At 46.6% G+C, this 20,414-nt stretch overlaps 1 protein-coding gene and 1 long non-coding RNA gene across 9 annotated transcripts in view; one reads left to right on the top strand and one right to left on the bottom strand.

Moving 5' to 3' along the window:
- ryk (inactive tyrosine-protein kinase RYK) overlaps nt 1–18,238 on the bottom strand; it is a 117,704-nt gene extending 99,466 nt beyond the window's left edge. For 3 of the 8 annotated variants that reach the window (XR_016496376.1, XR_016496375.1, XM_090236454.1), the window contains exon 1: nt 17,509–18,178. Coding sequence is in view for 6 of the 8 variants with exons in the window: in XM_090236454.1 (XP_090092580.1) it covers nt 17,509–17,737 (229 nt within the window). In the remaining 2 variants the exon portion in view is untranslated. Of the gene's footprint in view, nt 1–17,508 lie in introns of all 8 variants that reach the window. The other 5 variants (XM_090236451.1, XM_090236456.1, XM_090236457.1 and 2 more) reach the window with 3 other exon arrangements.
- Nucleotides 1–20,414, top strand: part of LOC149983633 (uncharacterized) — a 452,711-nt gene that overhangs the window by 24,970 nt on the left and 407,327 nt on the right. The gene's annotated exons all lie outside the window — the stretch shown is intronic.

Raw genomic sequence — 20,414 nt, 5'->3', positions numbered from 1 at the left:
TAGTGGATGGCTAGTCCCAGTGTCCAGGTCTCTCTCACATCAACATAGTGGATGCCTAGTCCCAGTGTCCAGGTCTCTCTCACATCAACATAGTGGATGTCTAGTCCCAGTGTCCAGGTCTCTCTCACATCAACATAGTGGATGTCTAGTCCCAGTGTCCAGGTCTCTCTCACATCAACATAGTGGATGTCTAGTCCCAGTGTCCAGGTCTCTCTCACATCAACATAGTGGATGTCTAGTCCCAGTGTCCAGGTCTCTCTCACATCAACATAGTGGATGTCTAGTCCCAGTGTCCAGGTCTCTCTCACATCAACATAGTGGATGGCTAGTCCCAGTGTCCAGGTCTCTCTCACATCAACATAGTGGATGTCTAGTCCCAGTGTCCAGGTCTCTCTCACATCAACATAGTGGATGTCTAGTCCCAGTGTCCAGGTCTCTCTAACATCAACATAGTGGATGTCTAGTCCCAGTGTCCAGGTCTCTCACATCAACATAGTGGATGTCTAGTCCCAGGTCTCTCTAACATCAACATAGTGGATGCCTAGTCCCAGTGTCCAGGTCTCTAACATCAACATAGTGGATGCCTAGTCCCAGGTCTCTCTCACATCAACATAGTGGATGTCTAGTCCCAGTGTCCAGGTCTCTCTCACATCAACATAGTGGATGTCTAGTCCCAGTGTCCAGGTCTCTCTCACATCAACATAGTGGATGCCTAGTCCCAGGTCTCACACATCAACATAGTGGATGCCTAGTCCCAGGCCTCTCACATCAACATAGTGGATGTCTAGTCCCAGTGTCCAGGTCTCTCTCATATCAACATAGTGGATGTCTAGTCCCAGTGTCCAGGTCTCTCTCACATCAACATAGTGGATGGCTAGTCCCAGTGTCCAGGTCTCTCTCACATCAACATAGTGGATGTCTAGTCCCAGTGTCCAGGTCTCTCTCACATCAACATAGTGGATGTCTAGTCCCAGTGTCCAGGTCTCTCTCACATCAACATAGTGGATGTCTAGTCCCAGTGTCCAGGTCTCTCTAACATCAACATAGTGGATGGCTAGTCCCAGTGTCCAGGTCTCTCTCACATCAACATAGTGGATGTCTAGTCCCAGTGTCCAGGTCTCTCACATCAACATAGTGGATGTCTAGTCCCAGTGTCCAGGTCTCTCTCACATCAACATAGTGGATGCCTAGTCCCAGTGTCCAGGTCTCTCTAACATCAACATAGTGGATGTCTAGTCCCAGTGTCCAGGTCTCTCTCACATCAACATAGTGGATGGCTAGTCCCAGTGTCCAGGTCTCTCACATCAACATAGTGGATGGCTAGTCCCAGTGTCCAGGTCTCTCTAACATCAACATAGTGGATGGCTAGTCCCAGTGTCCAGGTCTCTCTAACATCAACATAGTGGATGGCTAGTCCCAGTGTCCAGGTCTCTCTAACATCAACATAGTGGATGGCTAGTCCCAGTGTCCAGGTCTCTCACATCAACATAGTGGATGGCTAGTCCCAGTGTCCAGGTCTCTCTCACATCAACATAGTGGATGGCTAGTCCCAGTGTCCAGGTCTCTCACATCAACATAGTGGATGCCTAGTCCCAGTGTCCAGGTCTCTCACATCAACATAGTGTATGCCTAGTCCCAGTGTCCAGGTCTCTCACATCAACATAGTGGATGGCTAGTCCCAGGTCTCTCACATCAACATAGTGGATGGCTAGTCCCAGGTCTCTCACATCAACATAGTGGATGGCTAGTCCCAGTGTCCAGGTCTCACACATCAACATAGTGGATGGCTAGTCCCAGGTCTCTCTCACATCAACATAGTGGATGGCTAGTCCCAGTGTCCAGGTCTCACACATCAACATAGTGGATGCCTAGTCCCAGTGTCCAGGTCTCTAACATCAACATAGTGGATGGCTAGTCCCAGTGTCCAGGTCTCTCACATCAACATAGTGGATGTCTAGTCCCAGTGTCCAGGTCTCTCTCACATCAACATAGTGGATGCCTAGTCCCAGTGTCCAGGTCTCTCTCACATCAACATAGTGGATGTCTAGTCCCAGTGTCCAGGTCTCTCTAACATCAACATAGTGGATGTCTAGTCCCAGTGTCCAGGTCTCTCTCACATCAACATAGTGGATGCCTAGTCCCAGTGTCCAGGTCTCTCACATCAACATAGTGGATGCCTAGTCCCAGTGTCCAGGTCTCTCACATCAACATAGTGGATGCCTAGTCCCAGGTCTCTCACATCAACATAGTGGATGTCTAGTCCCAGTGTCCAGGTCTCTCTCACATCAACATAGTGGATGGCTAGTCCCAGTGTCCAGGTCTCTCTCACATCAACATAGTGGATGGCTAGTCCCAGTGTCCAGGTCTCTCTCACATCAACATAGTGGATGTCTAGTCCCAGTGTCCAGGTCTCTCACATCAACATAGTGGATGGCTAGTCCCAGTGTCCAGGTCTCTCTCACATCAACATAGTGGATGTCTAGTCCCAGTGTCCAGGTCTCTCTCACATCAACATAGTGGATGCCTAGTCCCAGTGTCCAGGTCTCTCTCACATCAACATAGTGGATGTCTAGTCCCAGTGTCCAGGTCTCTCACATCAACATAGTGGATGTCTAGTCCCAGGTCTCTCACATCAACATAGTGGATGTCTAGTCCCAGTGTCCAGGTCTCTCACATCAACATAGTGGATGTCTAGTCCCAGGTCTCTCACATCAACATAGTGGATGTTTAGTCCCAGTGTCCAGGTCTCTCTCACATCAACATAGTGGATGTCTAGTCCCAGTGTCCAGGTCTCTCTCACATCAACATAGTGGATGTCTAGTCCCAGGTCTCTCACATCAACATAGTGGATGGCTAGTCCCAGTGTCCAGGTCTCTCACATCAACATAGTGGATGGCTAGTCCCAGTGTCCAGGTCTCTCTCACATCAACATAGTGGATGGCTAGTCCCTGGTCTCTCACATCAACATAGTGGATGGCTAGTCCCAGGTCTCTCACATCAACATAGTGGATGTCTAGTCCCAGTGTCCAGGTCTCTCACATCAACATAGTGGATGGCTAGTCCCAGTGTCCAGGTCTCGCTCACATCAACATAGTGGATGGCTAGTCCCAGTGTCCAGGTCTCTCTAACATCAACATAGTGGATGGCTAGTCCCAGGTCTCTCACATCAACATAGTGGATGCCTAGTCCCAGTGTCCAGGTCTCTCACACATCAACATAGTGGATGGCTAGTCCCAGTGTCCAGGTCTCTCTCACATCAACATAGTGGATGCCTAGTCCCAGTGTCCAGGTCTCTCTCCCATCAACATAGTGGATGTCTAGTCCCAGTGTCCAGGTCTCTCACATCAACATAGTGGATGTCTAGTCCCAGGTCTCTCACATCAACATAGTGGATGTCTAGTCCCAGTGTCCAGGTCTCTCACATCAACATAGTGGATGTCTAGTCCCAGGTCTCTCACATCAACATAGTGGATGTCTAGTCCCAGTGTCCAGGTCTCTCTCACATCAACATAGTGGATGGCTAGTCCCAGTGTACAGGTCTCTCTCACATCAACATAGTGGATGTCTAGTCCCAGGTCTCTCACATCAACATAGTGGATGGCTAGTCCCAGTGTCCAGGTCTCTCACATCAACATAGTGGATGGCTAGTCCCAGTGTCCAGGTCTCTCTCACATCAACATAGTGGATGGCTAGTCCCAGGTCTCTCACATCAACATAGTGGATGGCTAGTCCCAGTGTCCAGGTCTCTCACATCAACATAGTGGATGGCTAGTCCCAGTGTCCAGGTCTCTCACATCAACATAGTGGATGTCTAGTCCCAGTGTCCAGGTCTCTCACATCAACATAGTGGATGGCTAGTCCCAGTGTCCAGGTCTCGCTCACATCAACATAGTGGATGGCTAGTCCCAGTGTCCAGGTCTCTCTAACATCAACATAGTGGATGGCTAGTCCCAGGTCTCTCACATCAACATAGTGGATGCCTAGTCCCAGTGTCCAGGTCTCTCACACATCAACATAGTGGATGGCTAGTCCCAGTGTCCAGGTCTCTCTCACATCAACATAGTGGATGCCTAGTCCCAGTGTCCAGGTCTCTCTCACATCAACATAGTGGATGTCTAGTCCCAGTGTCCAGGTCTCTCTCACATCAACATAGTGGATGCCTAGTCCCAGTGTCCAGGTCTCTCTCACATCAACATAGTGGATGGCTAGTCCCAGGTCTCGCTCACATCAACATAGTGGATGGCTAGTCCCAGTGTCCAGGTCTCTCTAACATCAACATAGTGGATGGCTAGTCCCAGGTCTCTCACATCAACATAGTGGATGCCTAGTCCCAGTGTCCAGGTCTCTCACACATCAACATAGTGGATGGCTAGTCCCAGTGTCCAGGTCTCTCTCACATCAACATAGTGGATGCCTAGTCCCAGTGTCCAGGTCTCTCTCACATCAACATAGTGGATGTCTAGTCCCAGTGTCCAGGTCTCTCTCACATCAACATAGTGGATGCCTAGTCCCAGTGTCCAGGTCTCTCTCACATCAACATAGTGGATGGCTAGTCCCAGGTCTCTCTCACATCAACATAGTGGATGGCTAGTCCCAGGTCTCTCTCACATCAACATAGTGGATGTCTAGTCCCAGTGTCCAGGTCTCTCTCACATCAACATAGTGGATGGCTAGTCCCAGTGTCCAGGTCTCTCTCACATCAACATAGTGGATGTCTAGTCCCAGTGTCCAGGTCTCTCTCACATCAACATAGTGGATGTCTAGTCCCAGTGTCCAGGTCTCTCTCACATCAACATAGTGGATGTCTAGTCCCAGTGTCCAGGTCTCTCTCACATCAACATAGTGGATGTCTAGTCCCAGTGTCCAGGTCTCTCACATCAACATAGTGGATGGCTAGTCCCAGGTCTCTCACATCAACATAGTGGATGGCTAGTCCCAGTGTCCAGGTCTCTCTCACATCAGTACAGAGAAAATAAGAGAGAAACATTTTAAATATTCAGATGCGTCCTCGGACTAGAAGTTGTTATAAGCGGAGCATGAAGTGCTGAATCGTAGCCTAGATATTTACATCGGGGTAACCACAACTAACTGGGCGAAGGCGTTTGTTGATCATCCAGTGAGCCGTTGAAGAAGTTGTTATGGCTCTTGGTTGAACCTTTGAGGAATGTTTGGTTCACACTTGGCTGAGAATGTACAATAGTGATACTGGTACAGAGTAAAAGTTGAGTCTATCTGGTGTTTTGTGAAAATAAAGGAGCAGACCACTGCCTTGTATAGTTGGGGGTGTTTGGGGTAGACCATCTTGTCAACATACGGGGTGTTTGGACCTCATTAGCATACCAACCTTAGTAATAAATTACACCTCTTTTAAAACTTCTGTGTAAGAGACCCCCCCCCCCCCTCCACACAGATGGTCTTCTGTATAAGAGACCCCCCCCTACACACAGACGGTCTTCTATATAAGAGACCCCCACCCCCCCTCCACACAGACGGTCTTCTGTATAAGAGGCCCCCCCCCCCTACACACAGACGGTCTTCTATATAAGAGACCCCCACCCCCCCTCCACACAGACGGTCTTCTGTATAAGAGGCCCCCCCCCCCTCCACACAGACGGTCTTCTATATAAGAGACCCCCCCCCCCCCCTCCACACAGACGGTCTTCTATATAAGAGACCCCCACCCCCCCTCCACACAGACGGTCTTCTGTATAAGAGGCCCCCCCCCCCTCCACACAGACGGTCTTCTATATAAGAGACCCCCCCCCCCCCCTCCACACAGACGGTCTTCTATATAAGAGACCCCCCCCCCCCCCTCCACACAGACGGTCTTCTATATAAGAGACCCCCACCCCCCCTCCACACAGACGGTCTTCTGTATAAGAGGCCCCCCCCCCCTCCACACAGACGGTCTTCTATATAAGAGACCCCCCCCCCCCCTCCACACAGACGGTCTTCTATATAAGAGACCCCCACCCCCCCTCCACACAGACGGTCTTCTGTATAAGAGGCCCCCCCCCCCTCCACACAGACGGTCTTCTATATAAGAGACCCCCCCCCCCTCCACACAGACGGTCTTCTATATAAGAGACCCCCACCCCCCCTCCACACAGACGGTCTTCTGTATAAGGTATAAGAGACCCCCACCCCCCCTCCACACAGACGGTCTTCTGTATAAGAGACCCCCACCCCCCCTCCACACAGATGGTCTTCTGTATAAGAGACCCCCCCCCTCCACACAGATGGTCTTCTGTATAAGAGACCCCCCCCCCCCTCCACACAGACGGTCTTCTATATAAGAGACCCCCCCCCGCCACAGACGGTCTTCTATATAAGAGACCCCCCCCCCTCCACACAGACGGTCTTCTATATAAGAGACCCCCCCGTCCACACAGATGGTCTTCTATATAAGAGACCCCCCCCCCCTCCACACAGACGGTCTTCTATATAAGAGACCCCCCCCCCCCCCCCCTCCACACAGACGGTCTTCTATATAAGAGACCCCCCCGTCCACACAGATGGTCTTCTGTATAAGAGAACCCCCCCCATCAGTCCTAATACCAACCAGGGGAGTGAGAGATTAGCGCTAGTGGTCAGAGGCTGGGGTCAGAGGCTGGGGTCAGAGGCTGGGGTCAGAGGCTGGGGTCAGAGACAGTAAAACACTTTCAGATGGGACTCCACTTCCAGGTCAACTTCACAGAGCTGCTGCCTGAGGTGCTGGTGGGAGAGCTGGTCAGTGTTCATTTGATTTGGAAATTTATTTGAAGAGGCTCTATGGTGAAACATCAAGCCACAACAGGCTAGTATTATGAGAATTTAGAAACCACAAACACGTGTGGGCGCACACACAGATCTGCAGGACACATACACAGATCTGCAGGACACACACACAGATCTGCAGGACACACACAGATCTGCAGGACACACACACAGATCTGCAGGACACACACAGATCTGCAGGACACACACAGATCTGCAGGACACACACACACACAGATCTGCAGGACACACACACACACAGATCTGCAGGACACACACACACACACAGATCTGCAGGTCACACACATTTACACACAGATCTGCAGGTCACACACATACACACACAGATCTGCAGGTCACACACACACAGCTGATAATGAATCTGCTGATGAAAAGTTAATTTTCAATAAATAAGGGTATTTCCATGTTTTTCCTTCTGCTTGTTCATGTGGACGTTTCTTAAAATGGGGAAAATGAATGACCGGTCTTCTTTCTTAATCTACTTTTACTAGTTTCTAGAGTGCTGGGGATCCGAGTCTGTCCAGAGGACACCAGGAGGAGATGGGGATCCGAGTCTGTCCAGAGGACACCAGGAGGAGATGGGGATCCGAGTCTGTCCAGAGGACACCAGGAGGAGATGGGGATCCGAGTCTGTCCAGAGGACACCAGGAGGAGATGGGGATCCGAGTCTGTCCAGAGGACACCAGGAGGAGATGGGGATCCGAGTCTGTCCAGAGGACACCAGGAGGAGATGGGGATCCGAGTCTGTCCAGAGGACACCAGGAGGAGATGGGGATCCGAGTCTGTCCAGAGGACACCAGGAGGAGATGGGGATCTCTTTAGCCCCACCAGACGAGGGGGGTGGAGAAGAGAGGAGAGAACGCCAGGTGAAGCACCCAGTGTCAAACAGAAGGATTTACGAGACAAGTCACCAGCCTGACTGTCAGTCATGTGGGAAAACAATTAGTGATGCTGCGGTCTGTGTCGAAGCCTGGAGGAAAAGCCCGGGTTCCCTTTAAGAGGTCTGGTTCTCTGAAGGCTATGTCTGGGTGCCTTTAAGAGATCTGGTTCTCTGAAGGTTATGTCTGGGTCTGGTTCTCTGAAGGCTATGTCTGGGTCTGGTTCTCTGAAGGCTATGTCTGGGTGCCTTTAAGAGATCTGGTTCTCTGAAGGTTATGTCTGGGTCTGGTTCTCTGAAGGCTATGTCTGGGTGCCTTTAAGAGGTCTGGTTCTCTGAAGGTTATGTCTGGTTCTCTGAAGGCTATGTCTGGGTGCCTTTAAGAGATCTGGTTCTCTGAAGGTTATGTCTGGGTCTAGTTCTCTGAAGGCTATGTCTGGGTCTGGTTCTCTGAAGGCTATGTCTGGGTGCCTTTAAGAGGTCTGGTTCTCTGAAGGTTATGTCTGGTTCTCTGAAGGTTATGTCTGGGTCTGGTTCTCTGAAGGCTATGTCTGGGTGCCTTTAAGAGGTCTGGTTCTCTGAAGGTTATGTCTGGTTCTCTGAAGGTTATGTCTGGGTCTAGTTCTCTGAAGGCTATGTCTGGGTCTGGTTCTCTGAAGGCTATGTCTGGGTGCCTTTAAGAGGTCTGGTTCTCTGAAGGTTATGTCTGGTTCTCTGAAGGTTATGTCTGGGTCTGGTTCTCTGAAGGCTATGTCTGGGTGCCTTTAAGAGATCTGGTTCTCTGAAGGTTATGTCTGGGTCTGGTTCTCTGAAGGCTATGTCTGGGTCTGGTTCTCTGAAGGCTATGTCTGGGTCTGGTTCTCTGAATGCTATGTCTGGGTGCCTTTAAGAGATCTGGTTCTCTGAAGGTTATGTCTGGGTCTGGTTCTCTGAAGGCTATGTCTGGGTCTAGTTCTCTGAAGGCTATGTCTGGGTCTGGTTCTCTGAAGGCTATGTCTGGGTCTGGTTCTCTGAAGGCTATGTCTGGGTCTGGTTCTCTGAATGCTATGTCTGGGTGCCTTTAAGAAGTCTGGTTCTCTGAAGGTTATGTCTGGTTCTCTGAAGGTTATGTCTGGGTCTGGTTCTCTGAAGGCTATGTCTGGGTCAGGTTCTCTGAAGGCTATGTCTGGGTCTGGTTCTCTGAAGGCTATGTCTGGTTCTCTGAAGGTTATGTCTGGTTCTCTGAAGGTTATGTCTGGTTCTCTGAAGGTTATGTCTGGGTCTGGTTCTCTGAAGGCTATGTCTGGGTGCCTTTAAGAGATCTGGTTCTCTGAAGGTTATGTCTGGGTCTGGTTCTCTGAAGGCTATGTCTGGGTCTGGTTCTCTGAAGGCTATGTCTGGCTGCCTTTAAGAGGTCTGGTTCTCTGAAGGTTATGTCTGGTTCTCTGAAGGTTATGTCTGGGTCTGGTTCTCTGAAGGCTATGTCTGGGTCTAGTTCTCTGAAGGCTATGTCTGGGTCTGGTTCTCTGAAGGCTATGTCTGGGTCTGGTTCTCTGAAGGCTATGTCTGGGTCTGGTTCTCTGAATGCTATGTCTGGGTGCCTTTAAGAAGTCTGGTTCTCTGAAGGTTATGTCTGGTTCTCTGAAGGTTATGTCTGGGTCTGGTTCTCTGAAGGCTATGTCTGGGTCAGGTTCTCTGAAGGCTATGTCTGGGTCTGGTTCTCTGAAGGCTATGTCTGGTTCTCTGAAGGTTATGTCTGGTTCTCTGAAGGTTATGTCTGGGTCTGGTTCTCTGAAGGCTATGTCTGGGTGCCTTTAAGAGGTCTGGTTCTCTGAAGGTTATGTCTGGTTCTCTGAAGGTTATGTCTGGGTCTGGTTCTCTGAAGGCTATGTCTGGGTCTGGTTCTCTGAAGGTTATGTCTGGGTCTGGTTCTCTGAAGGCTATGTCTGGGTCTGGTTCTCTGAAGGCTATGTCTGGGTCTGGTTCTCTGAAGGCTATGTCTGGGTCTGGTTCTCTGAAGGCTATGTCTGGGTCTGGTTCTCTGAAGGCTATGTCTGGGTCTGGTTCTCTGAAGGCTATGTCTGGGTCTGGTTCTCTGAAGGCTATGTCTGGGTCTGGTTCTCTGAAGGCTATGTCTGGGTGCCTTTAAGAGGTCTAGTTCTCTCTCTTTATCCCTAGAGGGATTCTCCTCATGACATGATGGCTCCATTTTTTAAAGTTATCCAAAAGAAAAGACAAGAGAAAATAGAATCCCAAAACAACCTTACTCCCAAATAACTGACTAGAACGTGCAATGCTCTGAATATGTATCCATATATATTTATTTTATATAACCATGATTCCATAACAATCCATTCCTTTTAGTAAACAGCAGGCGGTGTGTGTTAAAGAGAGTGATATATATATATATATACATATATATATATAGACCTGATCGCAACCCAGGCTTTGTGCCAACCTGAAAGGCACCAGAGACTTTTGACAAACAAAGAGCTCATCCTGGGGCTAACACTCAGCCCAGGACTACCACTGTCGAAAGGACTGCGTAAAAACACCCATTGTAAATGGGCCTCTAGTGAGCAGCTGCATTTCAACCAAACTGGCCAAGTAATATTGGCCTGCCGTACAGTTCTCTGGTTGTTCACCTGGCTAGGTAATATTGGTCCACCGTACAGTTCTCTGGTTGTTCACCTGGCTAGGTAATATTGGCCCACCGGACAACAACACTAGAGGTGGGACACACTACCAGGCTAGTGGACAACAACACTAGAGGTGGGACACACTACCAGGCTAGTGGACAACAACACTAGAGGTGGGGCACACTACCAGGCTAGTGGACAACAACACTAGAGGTGGGACACACTACCAGGCTAGTGGACAACAACACTAGAGGTGGGACACACTACCAGGCTAGTGGACAACAACACTAGAGGTGGGACACACTACCAGGCTAGTGGACAACAACACTAGAGGTGGGGCACACTACCAGGCTAGTGGACAACAACACTAGAGGTGGGTAGAAGGGCTGTAAGTGTATGTATAAATGTATGTCACTGACTGAGTCTTTGTCCCCTCTCTGTGGCAGTGTTACCTGTAGGTACTTTAGAGAAGACCCTGGTACACTGCCTGACAGACGTACTTCTAGAAAGCACCTCCGAGGGAACCTGCCTTATCCCTTTCACAGTTAGAATACAGCTGGATTTGATTTTACCAAAACAAAACAAAAAACTCATGTTCTCTCTACCAGGAGACGGAGAACGCAACCATACAGGACTAACCAAATTTGACAACCTCCCTTTCAGCCTGATGTGAGACAATCCAGATGGCCTAGCATAAACAAGGAGAAGTGTTTTCTAAAACTGTGGCCATATTACAGTACGTAGGCCTATGTCTCACGTAACTATCGTCATATTACACTACGTAGGCCTATGTCTCACGTAACTATCGTCATATTACACTACGTAGGCCTATGTCTTACGTTACTATTGTCATATTACACTACTTAGGCCTATGTCTTACGTTACTATTGTCATATTACACTACTTAGGCCTATGTCTCACGTTACTATTGTCATATTACACTACTTAGGCCTATGTCTCACGTAACTATTGTCATATTACACTACTTAGGCCTATGTCTCACGTAACTATCGTCATATTACACTACTTAGGCCTATGTCTCACGTAACTATCACCATATTACACTACTTAGGCCTATGTCTCACGTAACTATCACCATATTACACTACTTAGGCCTATGTCTCACGTAACTATCGTCATATTACACTACTTAGGCCTATGTCTTATGAATGTAACTATCGTCATATTACACTACTTAGGCCTATGTCTTATGAATGTAACTATCGTCATTACACTACTTAGGCCTATGTCTCACGTAACTATCACCATATTACACTACTTAGGCCTATGTCTTATGAATGTAACTATCACCATATTACACTACTTAGGCCTATGTCTCACGTAACCATCACCATATTACACTACTTAGGCCTATGTCTCATGTAACTATCGTCATATTACACTACTTAGGCCTATGTCTCACGTAACTATCGTTATATTACACTACTTAGGCCTATGTCTCACGTAACTATCGTCATATTACACTACTTAGGCCTATGTCTTATGAATGTAACTATCACCATATTACACTACTTAGGCCTATGTCTTATGAATGTAACTATCACCATATTACACTACTTAGGCCTATGTCTCACGTAACTATCGTCATATTACACTACTTAGGCCTATGTCTCACGTAACTATCGCCATATTACACTACTTAGGCCTATGTCTTATGAATGTAACTATCACCATATTACACTACTTAGGCCTATGTCTCACGTAACTATCACCATATTACACTACTTAGGCCTATGTCTTATGAATGTAACTATCACCGTACTTATTGATTGAGGCGATCGGGGAGAAACGTGCCCTCTCCTGTAAATGCTCAGAGCAGCAAGACTCCGTCTCCAACGTTGTTTACATGGTGTGTCAGCTCCAGGAATCGGAGCAGACTGACTGTAATGTAAATACAGCCAATCATGTACCCCATTCAAAAAGCAGCAGAGAAATCTGAGACACGACCGGGGTGTACTCATTCAGTCCAAACCGTTGCTAACAGTTGCTAACGGGGAAAAAAATAAAAATAAAATTCAGGTAGGTCCCTCCACATTCTGTTTGCTTCCGTTTGGGTTTCTAGTGAATACTTACTTGCACATCATCATACGCACATCTATCACTCCAGTGTTAATTTGCTAAATTGTAATTACTTCACTACTATGGTCTATTTATTGCCTTACCTCCTTACTCCATTTGCAGACACTGTATATAGACTTATTGTATTATTGACTGTATGCTTGTTTATTCCATGTGTAACTCTGTGGGGTTGTCTGTGTCACACTGCTTTGCTTTATCTTGGCCAGGTCGCAGTTGTACTGCAGACAGAGATGAGAAGAGAAAATAGAGCGCATTTTAATTGTGCCGTTAGAACGCTGACCGTGGACATTTTGCCTGACAAATAACCTCGACCCCAAAATGTCATGACCATCACAGCCCTAATGTGGTTCTACTTCCCCATATCCTACCCAACTCCTGCAGCCGCTAGCTACTCTGACTCCTGCAGCAGCTAGCTACTCTGTGACTCCTGCAGCCGCTAGCTACTCCGTGACTCCTGCAGCCGCTAGCTACTCCGTGACTCCTGCAGCCGCTAGCTACTCTGTGACTCCTGCAGCCGCTAGCTACTCTGTGACTCCTGCAGCCGCTAGCTACTCTGTGACTCCTGCAGCCGCTAGCTACTCTGTGACTCCTGCAGCCGCTAGCTACTCTGTGACTCCTGCAGCCGCTAGCTACTCTGTGACTCCTGCAGCCGCTAGCTACTCTGTGACTCCTGCAGCTGCTAGCTACTCTGTGACTCCTGCAGCCGCTAGCTACTCTGTGACTCCTGCAGCCGCTAGCTACTCTGTGACTCCTGCAGCCGCTAGCTACTCTGTGACTCCTGCAGCCGCTAGCTACTCTGTGACTCCTGCAGCAGCTAGCTACTCTGTGACTCCTGCAGCCGCTAGCTACTCCGTGACTCCTGCAGCCGCTAGCTACTCTGTGACTCCTGTGAATCCTGCAGCAAAGTGAGTCTGATAAGTATCTGTAAAATGAATTACAGAGCTTTGGAGACCCCAGAGAGAAGGAGAGGAAACGTCTGAGAGGGATGAGTGGAAAGCAGGAACACACGTCTTCTCTATTGGAGTCCAGGGTCAGAGAGAGGAGACGAGAGGGTTTTACTGTTGATCTCAGGTCTAAGCATACTCCTTATTCAACAAGTGTCTGGTAGGATCGATATCTGGTAGCTGTGCTTGCTACGCCGACCAGTTTTGGTGAAAAACAATCACTTCTTGTGGAAAAACCTAAATAAAGAAGTCCTATTTTTAACGGAATGAATTCAATATGCAGCCAGAAAACTATTGAATATTTTTTTTAGTCCAACCTCGAGATGACCCCAAAATGGCACCCTATTCCCCAAAATGGCATCCTATTCCCTTTGTAGTACACTACTTTTGACCAGGGCCCATTGAGCACCATGTAGGGAATAGGCTGCCATTTAGGACATAACCCCATGATAAAAAGGCGGGAGCTCCTGATGTTAATGTGATATCTATGTAGCGGAACAGAAGCCCAACTCTAGGTCCGTTCCCCAAAGGATCACAGTCCCTTACAAATCACCCTTTCATTCTCAGTCACTAAATCTGCACAATCACTTTGCTTGCTGCCTAGAGAGGCAGCACCTGTTACCTAAACAAAGGTGAAATAGCCATGGCAGAAGTAGTCTGGGTACCAGTCTGTTTTGCTATAGTTTCACTCCTTGACACGCCTGTTATGCTAAACGTTTCCATATGACAGAGTACAAGGAGTGGAATATTAGCTAAAACAGATTGGTACCCAGGCTGTCAGAAGGATATGCTGCTGCAGGATTCACAGAGTGGCTAGCTGCTGCAGGAGTCACAGAGTAGCTAGCTGCTGCAGGAGTCACAGAGTAGCTAGCTGCTGCAGGAGTCACAGAGTAGCTAGCTGCTGCAGGAGTCACAGAGTGGCTAGCTGCTGCAGGATTCAGAGAGTAGCTAGCTGCTGCAGGAGTCACAGAGTAGCTAGCTGCTGCAGGAGTCACAGAGTAGCTAGCGGCTGCAGGAGTCACAGGAGTTGGGTAGGATATGGGGAAGTAGAACCACATTAGGGCTGTGATGGTCATGACATTTTGGGGTCGAGGTTATTTGTCAGGCAAAATGTCCACGGTCAGCGTTCTAACGGCACAATTAAAATGCGCTCTATTTTATTCCTCTCATCTCTGTCAGCAGTGGTCAGGCAGAGATAGAACAAGGAGCCAGATGTTTCACCGGATGTATAAATCTGGTAGTCTCAGTACCAGTCTCTTTAGCTAAATAGACTGGTACTCAGGCTAACATGCGACTCCTTTGCCAAAGAGACTGCTGCAAATCTCAACGTTCAATATACGGCCGGATTTACAGCTCAGTTGCTGACCGGCGATTGGTAACGGTAATATTTTCCACGATAACGTTGCGGGTGTGGGTGCACATTTGGCGCAATATAGAATTAGAATGTTATGAAAAACAGACAATATCGCTAGGGCTTGCTGCGGTCAATCCCCTTATGAAAAACAGACAATATCGCTAGGGCTTGCTGCGGTCAATCCCCTTATGAAAAACAGACAATATCGCTAGGGCTTGCTGCGGTCAATCCCCTTATGAAAAACAGACAATATCGCTAGGGCTTGCTGCGGTCGATCCCCTTATGAAAAACAGACAATATCGCTAGGGTTTTCTGCAGTCAATCCCTTGTGAGAAGGCTGTGTCAATCCAAGAGCATTTTGCTCAAAAGTGACTAAAGAGGACTCAGTAATAGAGAGAAATAATGACACAGAAAATTAGCCAACAAGATTCAAAAAACACTCAGTCGCATCCCATTTATGAGAGGAATACATCATGATATGCTTACATTTTTACCATTTTGTTATGCTTATATCAGTTATATCATCTGTCCCTTTCTCTTAAAATATCTAGCCAGGGGTCTCCAAGAGTGGCCCAGAGGTCAACGGCGTTGCATCGCAGTGCTTGAGGGGTCACTACATCCCTGGGTTCGCTCCCAGGCTATGTCTCCGGGAGATCCATAAGGCGGAGCACATATTGCCCAGCGTCGCCCGGGTTAGGGGAGGGTTTGGCCGGCCGGGATTCCCTTGTCCCATTATGCGCAAGCGACTCCTTGCGCTCTAGCTGACTTTGGTCGGCAGCAAGACAGTGGTTCCTCCTGACACCTTTGGTGCTTCCGGGTTAAACGAGCAGTGTGTCAAGAAGCAGTGCATGTTGGCAGGGTCGTGTTTCAGAGAACGCATAGCTCTTGACCTTCGCCTCTCCCAAATCTGTAGAGTTGCAGCAATGGGACAAGACCAATTGGAAATCACAAAATTGGGGAGATAAAAAAGGGGGTACCCCCAAAAAATGTTAAATTATTATCTTTTAAACATCTAAAAACATTTAACATTTTCTAAAAAACCTTTATTTAACTAGGCAAGTCAGTTAAGAACAAATTCTTATTTACAATGACGGCCTAGGAACAGTGGGTTAACTGCCTTGTTCAGGGGCAGAACGACAGATTTTTACCTTGTCAACTCGGGGATTTGATCTTGCAACCTTTCGGTTAACTAGTCCAACGCTCTAACCACCAGGCTACCTGCCGCCCAGTCTAGCAAGAGCATAAGGAAGTACAACTACAGATAATGTTACAGCAAGGGGTATTCAACCAGGGGGTCCACAAAAACAGATTTTATTTAAGTACTTTAAAAAATGTAATTTAAAAAAAGTTATATATTTCTATGTTATGAATATTAGCAACAGAATAAAACATTTTAAATAACATACCAACAAGGGTAATGTTCTTCATAATGTCAACTTTATTTCTCAACTCCTAATCTTTTTACACTCGTTGGAGCTAATTATACTCCCTGAAGTATCTGCATAGGGTTTGAAGCCATGAGTACAATGCCGCTGGCTGCTGGTAAAGCTTTCTTGACTTGGACATGATTTTTTTCCATCACACGGCTAACCTTTGTTTAACCAGCTGCTACTAGACCACATGTGTTAGGAGTTGGCCTTTCTAGCTAATAGGCAGTTAAGAGTTTACACTTCTTCCAATTATAATGTGGGGAGGTCAAAATAATAAAACCAGCCTCAAGTGAAGTCCATCTGTGAATCCCAAATGGGACCAAGTCCATCCCAAATGGGACCAAGTCCATATTACCAGAGGCTGTTAGAGCTTCTCTCCGCTCCAACGTTTATTCTCTCCTTTCCTTGTGGAAATGGTTGCTCCAGCAAAAAAGGCCTAGTTTTGCCGTGGCACTCACTACGATAATGACTGCTTCCAAACTGCTACCCGTCCCACCTTCTAGTGCATATCTCTAGCTAGCTAACAAACCCCCATATTAAAAACATCCAATGAACAGGATGGCTGTTGTTTTTGCACTAGTGATATAATGGTTATTACACTGGTAGTCAGAACATAGGCATAGCCTAATTTCAGTAACAACACAAACACAAAGAACAGTCAGTCAAACAGGACCCCATTGAATGTTCATTAAACAGCATAGAAGCTAGGCCATCGCCTACTGTTCATGCAATGGGTTCATATGGCTCATGAGAGTATGGACATACCATTATGTGATGGTTTAACAAGATCTCAGATTCATTTTTTTCTTTAAATATACTTCTAAGAAGTGAATGCATGAGTTTGGCTTAGAATGCGTGTAACCTGGACTCGCTGGTCTGTTCAGTCCTGGGGGGGGGGGGGTCCTGTTTCCATCCCGCATAGTAGGTGTCGGGATGCACATTACATTGTGTGATCGCCAATATACCATATATATATTATTACCGTAAGTGATGCGTTAACGTTCAGATCGAGCGTCATTTACCCTGTCCAGAAGACACTACCGTCAATAGGCTCTGAAAGGTTGTTACCGTTTATGAATGAGTTAACGTTACTCGGGAAAGAAAACCACTTCCTCAGCGGTCCATATTGTTTGGACTCACCTGAAGTTATTACCTAACCGGTGTAGCTTAGCTGGTTAACGTTAGCTAACTAGTTAGTTAGACAGTTTGCTTTACAAGCAGTCCGAAGTATACAGTACACCCTCACAACGCACACCAGTACCACATACATTTCAAACTAACCCCTATGCCCGATACCTAACTAAATAGTTATGATTAAAATGAGCGAACAGCTAACCAACTGCTAGCTAGTTAGCTGTTTTTTAAATGAAGTCCTTCATAAAATATATTTATATGTGTGTGTGCTTACCCAAAAGCTTGCTGACCTCCTCCTCACTCATGTAGACGTTGACACTGGGGTGGTTGTTGATGTCCAGAGCAGAGACAGTGCTAATGCTGGGGTTGGCGAGACACAAGGTCCCTTCCAGCAACAGCAGGAAAAAGAAACCCCCGAGTCGCCACTGAACCCAAGGTGTCCAGCGTCGACACACCGACGGGTTGCCACAGCGGAGAACCAGTCCCCGTTGCCCCAACAACATTACAGTTGTAGCTGTTAGCTGTTGTGTTTCTTCACGAGTTGGGATTTTCTTACACTTTTTTTTTCTTTCATCCGTAGCTCAAAAGTTAATTCCTAAAAGGAAACTATTTGATGTTTAAACGATCATTTTTTTTTGTTTTTGTTAGGAGTTTAGCCGTTTTTCTTGATAGTTGATTAGCTAGCTAACTGATTAGCCGAACAAGCTAACTTCGACCAGACTCGACCGTTTGGTTTGGTTTGTTGGTTCTTGTCAAGTTTGTAAATGTTTAAATACAATTCTAGATTCGCAATCTTTTACACGTATTCTATTACTTTGATCTATTTCATTTTAGCAAATATAAATAGTTCAGATTTTCCACGACTATAACATATCTATCGTTTCATGGTCCGTTCTTCCACCTGTGTGAAGCTAGCCACAATAGTGAACTTCTTCTTCTTCTTTGGGGTTGGCGGATCACATCCGATTTAAAGGTGCACACACCACCACCTACAACATTGAAGTGGAAGGCCAGTCACGGCCTATCTACATGAAATTCTCTTCATTATTCCTGTTCCTAAAAAGGAGGGAAAAAACTAACCCTACACCTATATAACACTATTTCATAACAATCACCACCCCATAAACTGTTCCGCAGTAAAATCTTATACACCCAGGTAATTCACTGCAGCTGCCACCTACACTCATTAAAAACCCACTACCCCATTCCACTACTTTGAACCTATTTGTTCCTGCACCGTGCCAACGACCTGGGAGGACGGGACACCACCACTCAACACACCCTGTAACCCTTCTGAAGTCAAAATCTCATATACCAAAATAGTTCTCTGCAGCTTCCACCACAACATCTATTTTCTGTGATTTATAATTGCATTTCTGTGGTACAGTTGATAACCATTGCTATGAACTCTTAAGAAGCATATATCACTCGTTGGCCTAGCCCTCTGTGCTGGCACAGATCTACTACTCACAGGGATCCTCTCAGGATCCCTCACCCTTGACCCATCCTCCTCTACTTTCTTCACTGCCTCAGCATACAACACCTGCACTACCCTGACTCTGGCCACTTCAAGCTGCATCTCTCGCTCCAAACACTTCCGATCGCCAGTAACATGGAGCGGCAGGGTAGCCTAGTGGTTAGAGCGTTGGGCCAGCTGACAAGGTAAAAATCTGTTGTTCTGCCCCTGAACAAGACAGTTAAGCCGTCATTGTAAATAAGAATTTGTTCTTAACTACCTTGCCTAGTTAAATAAAGGTTTTTTTTTTAAAAACACGAGCGCCCCTACAGTTGACATACACAACTTTATCCACCGGAACTATACAATTCTCTGTCCCATGCCCTCCCGCATACTTCCCAAATAGTGGATTGAGTGGTTCGCTTTCAAAATAAAAGTCCCCCAAAAGAAAGTGATTCAAACGGATATAAATATTGGAATCATTCCATATTTGGACTAGTTGTTATGTAAATTCAACAAAATACAATAATTTGTTAATTTGACACAAAACAAGTAAACATAAGTTGCAATTGTACCGTGGATGTTGTAGAATTGCATTGTGAGCATAATTATGTTTACTGTACAACCTAACCTATGGATGTTGCACCCATGAAATGGGGTATCAGCCTACTCGGTGACACTCACAAAACAGAACTCTGTTTTTTATATTATATTATAGTATTAGCTCTTATTGTGGGACTCTGAAAAAAACAGTGTGAAATGAGACACATTAAGCATACAGCCTACAGTGGGCATTGAACATACAGTACAAATTGGATGTGTACAGCCTAAATTAGAGACGGTGCACCCTTTGAAATGGGCTATCATTCTACTCAGTGACACTCACAGAACACAACTTTGTAAAGATGACATGAAACACAAAATGAAACCTCTGAGATTCAAGCAATCTACAGTACATGTGAAGGCAGGTTGCTTTCTGTTGTCATGTCCATCTCTACTAGTAATGTCTGGATAGAGGTACATGTGGAGGCAGGTTGCTTTCTGTTGTCATGTCTGTTGTCATGTCTGGATAGAGGTACATTACTAGGTTGCTTTCTGTTGTCATGTCCAGCTCTACTAGTAATGTCTGGGGTGCATGGATTACATAGCTGTGATGAATGTTGCCGGTTTATTTTTTGCACATGATACACGTCCCACTCTGTTGGGTTATTTGCTGTGCAAGGTAGCCTTTGGTCCCATCATCTTGAATATCTACCTAAGTTCAAGGATGAGCTCTTTCCTATTCTTGCCGTAAACATCTGCCTTGTTTTCACACTGATTATCCAGAGCTTTAACACGCTGAATGTTTCACCCTGGTTTTCTTTGTCCTGCAATAAGAGCTAAAGACACTAAAACTCTACACAGTTGTGTTCTGTGAGTGTTACTGAGTTGGCTGATGCCCCATTTCATCCATAGGTTAGGTTGTTTAGTGCATATAAAGATCCCCCCCCCCCCCCCCCCCATGCAATCATAAAGTCTACTACATCCACAGTGCGATTTCAACAGATTTTTTGTTGTTGTGTCAAATTAACAAATGATTGTATTTTGTTACATGTATATAACATTCCGATCTCATTTAGCATGATCTATTCCAAATATGGCATGATGATTCTAATATTTGTATCCGTTTCAATCACTTTCAAATCGGGGACTTTTATTCTGAAGGTGAACCGCAAATTGCACTA

The sequence above is a fragment of the Oncorhynchus mykiss genome, chromosome 5 (assembly GCF_057628025.1).
Source record: "Oncorhynchus mykiss isolate SJ-2025 chromosome 5, ASM5762802v1, whole genome shotgun sequence".
In the NCBI taxonomy this organism is placed as follows: Eukaryota; Metazoa; Chordata; class Actinopteri; order Salmoniformes; family Salmonidae; genus Oncorhynchus; species Oncorhynchus mykiss.
The sequence above is the reverse complement of the archived record's forward strand: the minus strand, read 5'-3'. Positions and strand labels throughout refer to the sequence as shown.